General features: G+C 40.2%; 1 protein-coding gene across 4 annotated transcripts in view; it reads left to right on the forward strand.

Annotated features, from left to right (window-relative positions):
• The window catches only part of DENND1A (DENN domain containing 1A), a 994,598-nt gene that overhangs the window by 779,409 nt on the left and 200,934 nt on the right, over nucleotides 1–14,255 (forward strand). For all 4 annotated transcript variants that reach the window (XM_033960659.1, XM_033960660.1, XM_033960661.1 and 1 more), the window contains 3 exons: nucleotides 5,587–5,688; nucleotides 9,382–9,469; nucleotides 9,808–9,848. In XM_033960659.1, the coding sequence (XP_033816550.1) occupies nucleotides 5,587–5,688; nucleotides 9,382–9,469; nucleotides 9,808–9,848 (231 nt within the window). The remainder of the gene's footprint in view (nucleotides 1–5,586; nucleotides 5,689–9,381; nucleotides 9,470–9,807; nucleotides 9,849–14,255) is intronic.

The raw sequence follows: 14,255 nt of genomic DNA on the forward strand, positions 1-14,255 counted from the left end.
CCTCTGTCTCCATTGCCCCATTTTGTCCCCAACAATCACATTCTTAGTCCCTTGACCTCCAGGCAACAGTGAGTCCCTCTTACCACAAGCTCCTTAGTACCAGCTGAGTCTCAGACTGCATAGAGTAGTGGGCTTTGATTCCCCATGAACAGAAGAGATATGGATCCTGGGTATTTATACAATATAGCTTGGCAGTTAACATTGTCATCTCCTGAGGCAGGTACACCTGTCGAGTCACTGTCTTCTCCTTAGAAGAATTAAGTGCACATTACTTCCTGCTTTCTTCTGTCCCATTCAGAAGCTTCCTCTTCTTCTATTGCATGCTATTCCCATTGCATGGGTCATGGAACACCCTACCTCATTACCTTAGAAAAGAAGACTGCTTAGCAAAGTTCAAATCCAACCTTAGAACATTTCTGTTTAACGATACTTTTACTACATAAATCACCATTTAAAACTTAGTCCGTTCTCCCCTCCTACTGTCTCCCTCTTTTTTTTTCTATTCATAGCTTTTCATAGGAAACTAATGTAACTAGTATCCCCTCCTCCCTCCTGTAGAAAGTCTATGTCTATCGTTTGTATTTATCTGCCCCATTTTGTAATTTTGTTTTACTTTTTCACTTTGTATGTACACCGCTTAGACTGATAGATAAGCGGTATATTAAAATAAAATTAAACTTAAAACTTGCCAAAGAGGTGCTGAGTGAGGAACTGCTAAAAAGAATAAAAACTTCATTGGAATTTCTTACCTGCTAGCATTCAAAATTGGGAAAATGAGCACTTCTGCAACCACCGTATGGCTGGGAAACATCACATCACCAAAGCTGCTGTTCAGGTTACAGCTTCTGTCTCTGTGCAGACAGAATATATTACCCAAACAAAGAGAGTGGTTCCATGTGCAAGCTGTCTCCAGCTTAAATCCCTTATGAAGGAAGTAAAGGAATTAAGAGAGGAGGTGGCAAGACTGAGAAGCATCTGTGAGAATGAGAAGTACATTGATTAAATGCTTCATGAGGCATCAAAGATTATCAGCAAGAGGAAGAAGAGGCCGTGCTAAGGGAGGACAGCTAGACTCAGATTATGGAACCCTGCAAGATTGGTCCTGTGACTCTACCTGCCCTTGAACTGAAGAACCAGTACACAGCCCTGGAAGTGGAGGAGATGAGAGCATCCCAGGGAGAAGGACCAAAACTCAAAATCCCCAAAGTTGCTGGTTCCATGACCAATAGGAGGCTTAAGGTAGTGGTAGTTGGTGATTCCCTTCTGAGAGGTACAGAGGCATCCATTTGCAAACCAGACATGATGTTCCAGGAGGTATGATGTCTGCCTGTTGCCAAAATCCAAGATGTTATGGAGAGCTTGCCGAGACTCATCAAACTGTGACTATCAACAGATCCTGCTATTCCATGTTGGCACTAATGATACTGCTAGGTACCCCTCCGAATGTATCAAAAGTGACTTTGTGGCTCTGATAGAGAAGTTGAAGCAGTCTTGCGTACAGGTGGTATTTTCATTGATCCTCCCTGTTGAGGATAAAGGCCAGGACAGAGTTGCTCACATCCTGGAAATAAATACATGGTTGAATGGATGGTGTCATCGAGAGTGTTTCAGCTTCCTGGACCATGGGATGATTTTCCAAGAGCTGCTGAGCAGGGATGGTGTGCATCTATCAAAGAAGGGAAGAAGTGTCTTCAGCAGCAGACTGGCTAACCTACTGAAGAGGGCCTTAAATAGAATCATTGAGGTAAGGTGGTCAAAGCCCTCAAGTAAGTGAATCACTAAATACCTCTACACAAAAGGGAAAAGGGGGCAATATCTGGAAAGCAGTATATACTAATACTCAAAGTATGAGAAACAAGGTTCTGGATCTAGAGGCTGAGTTGGATTTAGTGACAATCACAGAGACGTGGTTCACGGAGAACCATGACTAGGATATAGTTATACTGGGCTATAATCTGTTCAGGAAAGACAGGGTAGGAAGAAAAGGAGGAGAAGGAGTGCCATTATATGTTAAAGGTCATATTAAAGCCACACAATTTCAGGATCTGCAGGGTAGAGAAGAGGCACTGTGGCTAAATCTGGAAAGTGGGAATGGAAAAATTATTTACATTCGTGTGCTATACAGGCCTCCTTTACAGACTGAAGAAGTGGACAGAAATTTAATAGTAGACATTTAGAATATAGCCGTAAAAGGGGAAGTATTACTTATAGATGATTTTAACATGCCAGATGTTGATTGAGATATCCCTATTGCGGGGTCTTCTAGAAGTAGGGCAATCCTGGATTCTGTACAAGGAGAACTGTTCTAACAGTTTATAATGGAATCCATGCAGGATGGGACCATACTGGATTTAGTTCTTATAAACGGGGAAAGTGTTTCTGATGTAACATTGGGTGATCATCTGGCATCCAGTGATCACCACATGGTGTGGTTTAATATAAAGACAGGTGTACAGAGGGCTCATTCAAAAGCAAAGACTCTAAATATTTTTTTAAAACTTTGTTCAGATAGGGGATAACATCGAGGAATTGTTGTCTGGATGGAAATATCTGGAAAAAGTGGGAAAGTAGTGGACAAAACTGAAAGGAACTATTGAAAGGGCAACAAACCATTTTGTAAGGAAAGTAAGTAAAAGTAAGAGGAAAAAAGGCCGCTTTGGTTCTCAAAAGTAGTAGCTGATAGGTAAGGAAAAAGAGATTAGCTTTCATAAACTACAAAAGATCACAGAAAGAGGAAGACAAGCAAAAAAAATCTGGAAAAGTTAAGAGAGGCTGCTCGAGTAGTCAGGAAAGTAAAGATACAAATGGAAGAAAAAATTGCCAATATGGTAAAACGGGGGACAATACTGTTTTTTTTAGATATATTAGTGTTAGGAAGAAGTGCAAAAGTGGCATTGCTATGTGTTATGTCTTACTGGGTTTGTAATGCTGTGGTGTTTTCTATGGTTAACTTAATTTATGATTACTTTGAGAAGCAGCACTATACAATATGTCTGAGAGGTAGATTTTTTCTTTAAAACAAATCTACAGAAACCTATACCCAGAATATGTTTCACATAGGCACAGAGTAGAGGATAGTCTTTAGGGAAAGGACATTGACAGCTAAAAACACACTTTTCTCAAAAGTACAGCAGTTCTCTGAACTACTCAGCATGATTTCAGAAGTGACTAGAGAGATTCCATATTTATATCTGACCAATCAGCAAGTAGTCTAGGAAATCAATATGCTCTTATCTTTATATCCTGCAGTATTTATCCATTGTAGACAGAGATGCATTATAATAATATTAACAAGCTACTAGCATAGAGTTTTAATTTCCAGAAGGAGTCTAAGGTGGGAGAAATGAGGGTAAAATCAAATCCGCAGCAGAAAACAGAAAAGCGTAAAATAAAAAGAAAGCAGTGGCAGACAGATATAAAAAAGGAAAAGATGATGAAGAGATGACAAAATCTAGAAAATAATTTTGGAAAGAAGTCTGATACAAGAAAAGAGGAAAAAGGCAGGGACCAGCCCAATAAGAAAAATAAAATACCCAGACAACAAAGGTAGAAAATAAAAATATTATTTAACAATTTGTAAGCATTAGGATGTATCTGCTTTGGGAAATGTACTGTAAATCCTTTCTATTTTTGTGTTTTACAGAGTACTGAAGAAAATAGGAACAGCAAGGCCAGGGATGTAAAGATGGGAATAAAAGTATAAAAATGTACTGAGGATCTATAGCAGAGATTTTCAACCTTTTTTTTTTCTGGCAACACTAAACCTGTCAAGAAATCCCTCCCCCTCCTCCCCCCCCCCCCCCTCCCAACATGTGCAGCATTTTACATTCTATCCAACCTTCACACCCATACATGTGCAACATTTTACCTTCTTCTCTCCCATCCCCTCCCCACCCCACCCCTCACTCCCACACCCATGCATAATGCATCATTTTATCTTCACCTTCCCTCCTACACACAGTCCAACATTTTACTTCTTCTCTTCCCACACTTGGACACACAAAGGTCTATCAATTCCAGTATTCTGCTTCCAACAGTGACTAATCCAGATTCCAAGTACCTAGCTAGATCCCAAGTAGTAAAACAGATTTTATGCTGCTTATCCTACAAATAAGCAGTGGATTTACTGGTTCATAGACAAAGGCGCGAAAGACTAAAGCGCGTGCCGCCGCGCCACTCTAAATTACAGTTTTTAGGGGCTCCGATGGGGGGTTTTGTTGGGGAACCCCCCCCAGTTTACTTAATAGAAATTGCGCCGGCGTTATGGGAGGTTTGGGGGGTTGTAACCCTCCACATTTTACTGTAAACTGAACTTTTTCCCTAAAAACAGGGAAAAAGTGAAGTTTTCAGTAAAATGTGGGGGGTTACAACCCCCCACCCCCCCACAACACGGCACGATGTCTATTAAGTAAAGTGGGGGGTTCCCCCCACACACCCCCGTCGGAGTGCTAAAAACAGTAATTTAGAGCGGTGCGGCGGTGCGCGCTGCGCTCAATTGTCTGGGCGCGCCTTTATCCTGGCGCGCTTTTGACCTGACACCGATTTACCCAAGCCATCTCAATAATGACCTATAGACTTCTCTTTTAGGAAATTATCCAAACTTTTTTTAAACCCTGCTTAGATAACTGATTTGACCATATTCTCCGGCAATGAATTCCAGAGTTTAATTGCATGTTGTGTTTTCTGCCTGAATGGCAAGTAGGCCATCGTACATTTTCTTGCGCTGTATGTCTCTGATTGGGGGTGAGTGAATGGTGTCTGGGTTCTCCTTTGCCTGGTTATGTTAATTCAGGTAAGGCGGTTGATCAAGTAGGTTGGGCTGGCCCCATTCATGGCTTTGAATAGTAGACAGTAAAATTTGAATAGTATTCTTGCTTGTATTGGGAGCCAGTGTGAGTCTAGGTATGCGGCGGTGATGTGGTCGTATTTATTCAGTGAACAGATTAGTCTGAGAGCTGTGTTTTATACTGTTTGTAGTTGTTTATCATGACTGCGGGGCAGGGAAGATAGAGGATGTTGTAGTAGTCTAGAAGTCCTAGGACTAGGGATTGGACCAGTAGCTGGAATTGTTTTCTGTCAAATAATTTTTGGATTTGCCTTAAGTTTTGCATGACAGCAAATGATTTCTGGACTGTGAATAGATGGAAGGATTATAATCCATTCTCTATTCCTGTGCTGCTTTTGGTACTCCCATTACGACTGCCAATAATTCTGCCAATTAGTGCAGAGTAGTAATGGTGGAGCTTTTTTTTTTAGTAATGATGGCACCAAATCAGAGGAAGGTGTGTGCATTAATGCTACCAACTTACTTTACAGGTGGCTTCAGATGATATTGACTTTAGTCACTGCTGAACTGAGCCAAATGGAAATGAATGACACAGCAGCCTTCTACTAATCCCTGAAGTTATCATGTCATACATTATTCGGGACCACTTGACCATTATTCTAGTTTTTCATTAAACATTCTTTAAAAAAATTAGTCATGGTTATGAGAACTTCATTTTTGTTTCTCCTTTTCATAGACAAAGATTAACTTCTCATAAAAAAAAGGTTTATCTTACTATTTCTATTGGTTTTATTTTATAGGAGGAGCCAATAACATTTTGTGAAGAGACTTTTGTATCTCATCGATCTAGTGCCATGAGGCAATTCCTACAAAATGCAATACAGCTGCAACTTTTTAAACAGGTATTACTTTATTCTTTCAAATACAATAACTGTTTTTTCACTGTTTTAATTTTTGGATAGAGAAATTTGATAGGTACTAAGAAAATGCAGTTTTCAGTAATTAAATTGCATGGTTTGTAAATAAAATCATTTTGCTGATAGGTTTTGCTAAACATTTAGTAACAAATTTAACAAATTTAAAAGTAATGAGTATTTTTCTTAGAAATGGATTTGAAGTTGTGTCTATAAGAACATAAGAATTGCCGCTGCTGGGTCAGACCAATGGTCCATTGTGCCCAACAGTGCGCTTACCCGGAGTGCCCTAACTGAGTTTAGCCTTACCTGCGTATGTTCTGGTTCAGCAGGAACTTGTCTAACTTTATCTTGAATCCCTGTAGGGTGTTTTCCCATTTAACAGCCTCCAGAAGAGCGTTCCAGTTTTCTACCATTCTCTGGGTGAAGAAGAACTTCCTTACGTTCGTACGGAATCTATCCCTTTTTAACTTTAGAGAGTGTCCTCTTGTTCTCTCTACCTTGGAGAGGGTGAACAACCTGTCGTTATCTACTAAGTCTATTCCCTTCATTATCTTGAACGTTTTGATCATGTACCCTCTCAGTCTCCTCTTTTCAAGGGAGAAGAGGCCAGGTTTCTCTAATCTCTCACTGTACGGCAACTCCTCCAGCCCCTTAACCATTTTATTCGCTCTTCTCTGGACCCTTTTGAGTAGTACTGTGTCCTTCTTCATGTACGGCGACCAGTGCTGGATGCAGTATTCCAGGTGGGGGCGTACCATGGCCCGGTACAGCGGCATGATAATCTTCTCCGATCTGTTCGTGATTCCTTTCTTAATCATTCCTAGCATTCTGTTTGCCCTTTTTCTCTGCCGCCGCACATTGCTCGAATGGCTTCATTGACTTCTCGGCCAGTTTCTTTACTGGGGGGTCTCTCCGAGTACTGCACTGGACATCCTGTATTTGTATATAAGATTTTTGTTACCAACATGCATCACCTTACACTTATCTAAGTTAAACCTCATTTGCCATGTCGCAGCCCATTTCTCAAGCATGTTTTTGTCACGTTGTGGGTCTTTGCAATCCTGTATCTTCACTACTCTGCAAATTTAATCACCTTGCTCGTCGTACCAATTTCCAGGTCGTTTATAAATATGTTGAAGAGCACGGGTCCAAGCACTGAACCCTGCAGCATTCCACTCGTGACGCTTTTCCAGTCCAAGTATTGTCCATTTACCCCCACTTTCTGTTTCCTATCCACCAACCAGTTTTAATCCACGTGAGTATTTCACCTTCGATTACATGGCTCGCAATTTTTCGAAGTAGTCGTTCATGCAGGACCTTGTCGAATGCCTTCTAAAAATCCAGATATACAATGTCGACCGGGTCACCCTTGTCTATCTGCCTGTTTACTCCCTCGAAGAAGTGCAGCAAGTTCATCAAGCAAGATCTTCCTTTGCTAATGCTGTGCTGGCTGGTCCTCATCAGATCATGTTTGTCAAGGTGATCAATGATGCGGTCCTTTATCAGCGCCTCTACCATCTTTCCCGGTACCAAGGTCAGACTCACTGGTCTGTAGTTTCCCGGCTCTCACCTCGAACCTTTCTTGAAGATCGGTGTAACATTCGCCACTTTCCAGTCTTCCAGATTCTTCCTGATTTGATCGACAGATTGGCTATTAGTTGGAGCAGTTCAGCTATAGCCCCTTTCAGTTCCTTGATTACCCTCGGATGGATGCCATCTAGTCCTGGGGATTTATTGTTTTTAAACCTATCAATCTGCCTGTATACCTCTTCTAGACTGACCGTCAACCCTGTCAGTTTCCCATCTTCGTTTCTTGTGTATAGCCTGTCGGCTTCCGGTAAGTTGTGTATATCCTCTTCGGTAAATACAGACGTAAAAAATGTGTTCAGTTTGTTGGCGATGGCTTTGTCCTCCTTTAGCACTCCCTTTATTCCATGGTTATCCAACGACCCCCACCGCTTCCTTCGCGGGTCATTTCCCCTTAATATATTGAAAGAACGGATTGAAGTTTTTTGCTTCCTTGGCTATTTTTTCCTCGTAGTCTCTTTTAGCCCCTCTTACCATCTTATGGTACCTGCTTTGATGTTTGTGTTTTTTCCAGTTTTCGTCCGTTTTTGACCTTTTCCATTCCTTAAACAAAGTCTTTTTGTCTCTGATCGCTTCCTTCACTGTTACAGTGAGCCATGCCGGTTCCTTGTTCTTTTTCCTTTTGGATTCCTTGTTGATATGCGGTATATATAGATTTTGCGCCTTGGTGACTGTCCTTAAAAAGAGACCATGCTTGCTCTAGCATTTTTACAGTGCTTATCCTCTTCTTAATCTTCTTCCCCACCATGAGTCTCATCCCTTCGTAATTCCCTTTTCGGAAGTTCAGTGCCGTGGCCATCGTTCTGGATCGATGTTTTGTCCCTGTGTCCAGGTTGAAGTGGATCATATTGTAATCACTGCTTCCCAGTGCCCTTCTACTTCTACACCTTGCATAGTCCATTTAGAATTAAGTCCAGAATTACATTTCCTCTCGTATTTTCCTTGACAAGTTGTTCCAGGAAGCAATCGCCTACAGCATCCAGGAACTTGGTCTCCCTACTGCAGCCGGAGGTGCCTAGGTTCCAGTATATCCCCGGATAATTGAAGTCACCCATGATAACTGCGTTGCCTCCCTTCCAGTTGCATTTAATCTTGTTTGTCATTTCTCCATCTGTTTCTTCGGACTGCCCTGGGAGTCGGTAGTAGATGCTGATCTTCGTTTCCGTTCCATTTGTTCCCGGAATATTGGTCCATAGAGACTCTACCTTATTGTTCATTTCTGGCGTGTTTTCTCCAGTAGACTCAATTCCCTCTTTGATGTATAGGGCAATACGCCCACCTTTTTGACCTACTCTGTCTCTGCGGTATAGCTTGTATCCCGGTAGCACAGTGTTCCAGACGTTTTCCTCGTTCCACCATGTTTCTGTGATGCCGATGATGTCAAGGTTATCTTTTTGTGCTATAGCTTCCAATTCACCCATCTTATTCCTTAGGCTCCTTGTGTTCGTGTACATGCACTTGAGTTTGCGGCCTGTTACTTTCTTACATTTCCTTCCTTCTTGTGTCCCTTTCGATCCTTCAGGATTTCTGTCTTGCCTACACATGTAGGATAAATGCAGAGGATAACTATATAGAAAGAGGGATGATATCAAAGCAACCTTTGCATGACTTTCATACTTTAAACAGGGCATGAAGGGTGGAATCTGCATGCAACACAGGTAGAACTCTGGCCTTCTTTTGGGTAAACTGGATGAACTATACAGGTCTCTATTTGCTATTATATACTATGGTACTATGTGAATAAATACTAATAAAAAATAATTACTAATATTTGTACTTCTATTTCCAAACTAAGCACAATTTTTTGCTAAATTGAGTCACTCCAGAACAGAAAATTGTTGTGAATATTGTCATGTCATATAAGTGAAGAGCACAACTTAAGCATACAAAGAAGGTTTTTAATAGTAGCCAGTCTGGATCATAAGTACCCAGTAGATCCCAAAGAATAGACTCCAGGGATTCATAGACTATGACAATGAAGAGGCTATCATTTTCTGCATTTATAAAATTTGATATTATTATGCCACAAAGAAAACCCAAAACATAACTGTGTTTTAATATGTTTGCTGTACTTTTATCTTTTTCTTCTAGTTTATTGATGAACGTCTTGATCTTCTCAATTCAGGAAATGGCTTCAGTGATGTCTTTGAGGATGAAATAAATATGGGAGAGTATGCTGGTAAGAACTGTCATCTATTTATAAAGAATTTTGGATAGGAATATTTAATTTTCAAGCAGACTTCATATTAGAGTGCTTTACGTATGATTTTCTTTAATTAGACACATACATAATCAGTGTAAGGAAGGCCCCACTTTTCATGTTTTTCCAGTGTATAAAATATTTATGGTAGAATGAGAAATGTTAGAGTAAAAATAGAGCAACTCTTTGTTATGTCAATTATGTTTAATAGTCAGGCAATGAGTAACTCTGTTGCATCTTCCCAGTCAAACAAAATATTACTTTAAACTAGCCTTTAACTGTTATTTTTTAAATTAATATACTTTATTTGATTTTAGGTAGTGATAAACTCTATCACCAGTGGCTCTCTACAGTAAGGGTAAGTTTATAATATTATAATGAATCAAATGAAATGGATTCTGATAGGAAGGACATTAGGGGCCAAATATCTGAAAATTAGGTGTCGTTTAGACATCCAGCGGGAAAATGTTGAGCGTGATTCTATAATGCTTAGACATATTATAGAGAATCGCACTCAGCATCGCTCAGCAAGTCTAGACGCATCAAAATAGTTAAACATCCTTTACAGAATCACCTTTTAGGTGGCACATAGACATCTTACAACAGCTACAAGGTTATTGTGTCTCATTATTATGACATCATTAGAATGGCGATTTTATGCTGTTTTTCATTAAAATTGTATGCAGTGAAATGTTGGCCCCACTATTATATTTTATTTATCTTATAATCCTTTGTTTATTAAAAAATTTTGCTTCTGTCACAGGGAGCAGAGTGGGTTTCGAACCAACAACGTCAGGGTGCCAAGGCTATAGCTCTAACCATTGCCCCACATATACTCAGATAGTAAACCACATGTCAGTTCCAAAGCCAAGTTTATATCCTCTTGATTTAGAAACAGTCATTTCTCTAGGATAAATATCAAACATGTACCTTCAACACTTATCCAGTTCTTCTTTTGGCCTCTATGTTCCTCAAAGTAAATGAAAAAAACAAAATATATATATTGCATAGTAAATCCTCTATTTTATACTAAGACGACTGCTTGTAAAAGCAGATCTACTACTGGGTGTGATTTGGGCACTGGATAGGCTTCAGTTAGGTGGACATGACTTAGGCATCACTTAGTCGTGCTTGAGGCATTTGCCTGTTTTTTATGTTTAATAATGCATTACTTAAGCAAAGCACATGAAAACATATATATTGCATACTAAACTTCTATTTTGGGGGTAAAGAGGACTCCTATTTGATAATGATAGAAAAAGATGTTTAATAATACATTATTCAAGCAAAGCACATGAAAAAAAATATATTGTATACTAAAGCTTCTATTTTGGGGGGGAGGATAAAGGAGACTCCAGGTTGATATTAAGCTGAAACTATGTTTAATAATGCATTACTCAAGCAAAGCACATGGAAAAAAAATATATATATATATATATTTATTTATTTATATATTGCATACTAAACCTCATTTCCAAAAGTTTAAGAAAAGGAAATACACTACTTACAATGGCTGTAGTTCAGAGCTACCGGTAGTAAACTAAACTAAACTAAACTAAACCTTAGGTTTGTATACCGCACCATCTCCGCGTGCGCAGAGCTCGGCACGGTTTACAGAGTTTGAAAGGAAAGGAACTACAAAGACGGATATAGGAGAGGGACTGAGGAGATAGAGGGGGACAGGATACTAAAGCACGGGAGGTGATTAGATTTTAGAAGTGCCTGGTGTACAATCTTGACATCATTGTGACATCATCAAGATGCACCTAGATGGCAGAATGCCATTAAAAAATAGGAATATGTGCTCTGGTATCTGACCATACTTAGGATTTGAACTCATTACCTTTGGAAGATGGAAGCAGTGCCTTTAACCATTGAGCCACAGGTGCTTTATTTTAGGCTTGAGTTCCTGCCAAGTGTGATGATACCTTAGCACATCATAAACCATCTCAGGGTAAAAATAACTTTCCCTCTGGACTCTGGAAAGGGCAGAGTGCTAATGTAAATGGCAAAGACCACAATCCATACTCTCGTATGAGAGCAAGTAAGAAGATGTAAAGGTTCTGGAGGGGGGGATTTGAAATCATGACCTTTGGATAATGTAAGCAGTGCCTTACTGAGCTACAGGACCTTTTGTTTAGGCAGAGGTTCCTATTATTTTGTAGTGACATTATGCCTTCAAGGTGCATCTTGATGATGTCACAATGATGTCAAGATTGTTCACCAGGCACATCTACTAGCTCTGAACTACAGCCATTTTAAGTAGTGTATCTCCTTTTCTTTTCTTAACCTTTTGGAAATGAGGTTTAGTATGCAATATATATTTTGTTTGTTTGTTTGTTTATTTATCTCCCACCCTTATCCAGGGTGAGTTACACACTTACATACAAAATATAAAATGACATACAACATACAGGTCGCATCAACGACAAACATCACTATAACTATAAAACAGTCCAGACCATAGAATACATCAATGACCTGCACCGTGCACTCAACTGTCTCCACTCCTCCTCAGTTAACCAATTTCAGACCCTGTATTTCATCTGACAGAGCAGGTGTCTTTTGAGTAATTTCTTAAAATTCTGTATATTCTGCTGTTGACGAATATATTCAGGAAGGTTGTTCCATTCTCTGGGACCAATACAATGGAAAACACTATCCCTGGATTACGATAGCCTCAGATCCCACACAGATGGAATCAGCTGATCAAAATGGTTAGTAGACCGAAGCAATCGAGGCAAATCACGTGGCAAGATACTCTGGATCAGGTATTTGGGAGCCAACTTCTGTAGGCACATGAAAATATTTACCATTTGCTTGTAACGTATCCTGTCCCTTACCTTCAACCAGTACAAACTTATATAGTACTCCGTCACATGCTCACATCTTCCCAATCTAAACAGAGATTGTACCACCGAATTCTGGGCAACCTGTAGCACACATAAAGCTGACCCTGACACTCCCAAGAACACCAGACTACAATAATCAAAAACAGATAATACCATCATCTGCAGCACTGTCCTAAACAGAGGAGCCGCCAGATAAGGCCTAAGTCCATTCACTAACCGAAGATGGAAATACACCTTCCGAACTACTGCTAACAACTGCCCTCTCAGGGTAAGTCCACAATCACACCAAGATATTTCACCTCCCGTCTCACCAACACTCTCTCCCCCAGTAACTCAACTGTCTCCGGGACATTAAAGCCTAAAGATCTCGCGACACACAACACCTTCCTCTTCTGAATACTTAGCTTGAACCTATTGTGGTCCATTCAGTGTTTTATCACAACCACTACCGACTGTGCTTTGTTTGAGTAATTCATTATTAAACATCTTTTTTTATTATTATCAAATAAGAATGGTCTTTAGCCCCAAAATAGATGTTTTGTATGCAATATATGGTGATGCGTCAAAAGCACAGCGGACAAAGCTGTGCCTACAAGCAAGTGCCAACAAAAACGTGTCGGACATATGCGGATCGCCGGTTCACCCTATTTAAAGTCTTATCTTTCATGTTCTGAGGGGATGTGGGTGGAACCCCCCCCCACTACAGTTAGAAGCCCTGGCACTCCCCATTGGGGGGGGGAACCCCCCCCCACTACACTGAAAGCTCCCAAATAGGGAAAAATGGGAGTTTTTAGTGTATTGGGGGGTTCCCCCAACCCCCCAAAATGGGAGTGCCAGCACTTCTAACTGTAGTCAAGGGGGGGGGGTTCCCCCCCTCAGAGCATAAAAGATAAGGCTTTAAATAGGGTGAACCGGCAATGCACATATGTCCAGCACGTTTTTGTCAGAATGTGCTTGTCAGCATGACTTTGTCCGCTGCACTTTTAACAGTGTACCGCAATATATATATATATATATTTTTTTAATGTGCTTTGTTTAAGTGATACATTATTAAACATATTTTGAGCTTGATAGCAACCTGGAGTCCTCTATACCCCAAAAATAAAAGCCCTGTTCACTTATAAATGCATGCCTAAGTGATGCCTAAGTGACATCCACCTAACTCATGTCTACCTAGCGCCCAGCTCACACTCAAAAGTAGACCTGGTATTCCACCACCTACATTTTAGGTGTTAGGTAGATGCGTTCGGGTACTGAGCAGCATGTGATTCTGTAAATGGATGTCCAAATTGAGCCACTCCCACACCACATCTATGCCTATTTTTAGGCACAACTTTTTCCAATAGGCATCCATTAAATTGTGAACGTCTGTTTGTAGAATTATGTCCAACGTTTGGACATCTAAATGTCAATTAATGCTTGTCAAAGTCATTAATTGGACTTATCCACTTTATTTGGACGCCTAAGTCGATGGACGTTCATATTGTAGATGCCTAAGGTTAGACGTCCTTTACAGAATCTGGCCCTAGGTGTTCAGATATAACGCTGAATGATGTGAACAAGTTAGTAAGCAACACCTTCTCCCCAATATGCCTTATTCATACCTAAGATTATTGTGCTTTTTTGATTTTCCACATTGTGGAGATTAGTGGTAGAGGCAATGTCATTTCATATACAGATAGTCGTCGACTTACGACCTATCCAAGTTACGAATGTTCGACTTTACGACGCGACTTCCACTCTCCAAAGAAAGATTGCTTTAAGATGATTAAAATATCATTACCCAGTCTAATATTCTTGCCTTAATTTAACATAGGCCGACTTACGTCCTGATCCACTTACAACCTAGCAGTCAGAACCAATTGCGGTCGTAAGTCGACATCTACCTGTACTTCTTTCTAATGCCCATCTCT

This window comes from Geotrypetes seraphini, chromosome 10 (assembly GCF_902459505.1).
Source record: "Geotrypetes seraphini chromosome 10, aGeoSer1.1, whole genome shotgun sequence".
Taxonomy (NCBI): Eukaryota; Metazoa; Chordata; class Amphibia; order Gymnophiona; family Dermophiidae; genus Geotrypetes; species Geotrypetes seraphini.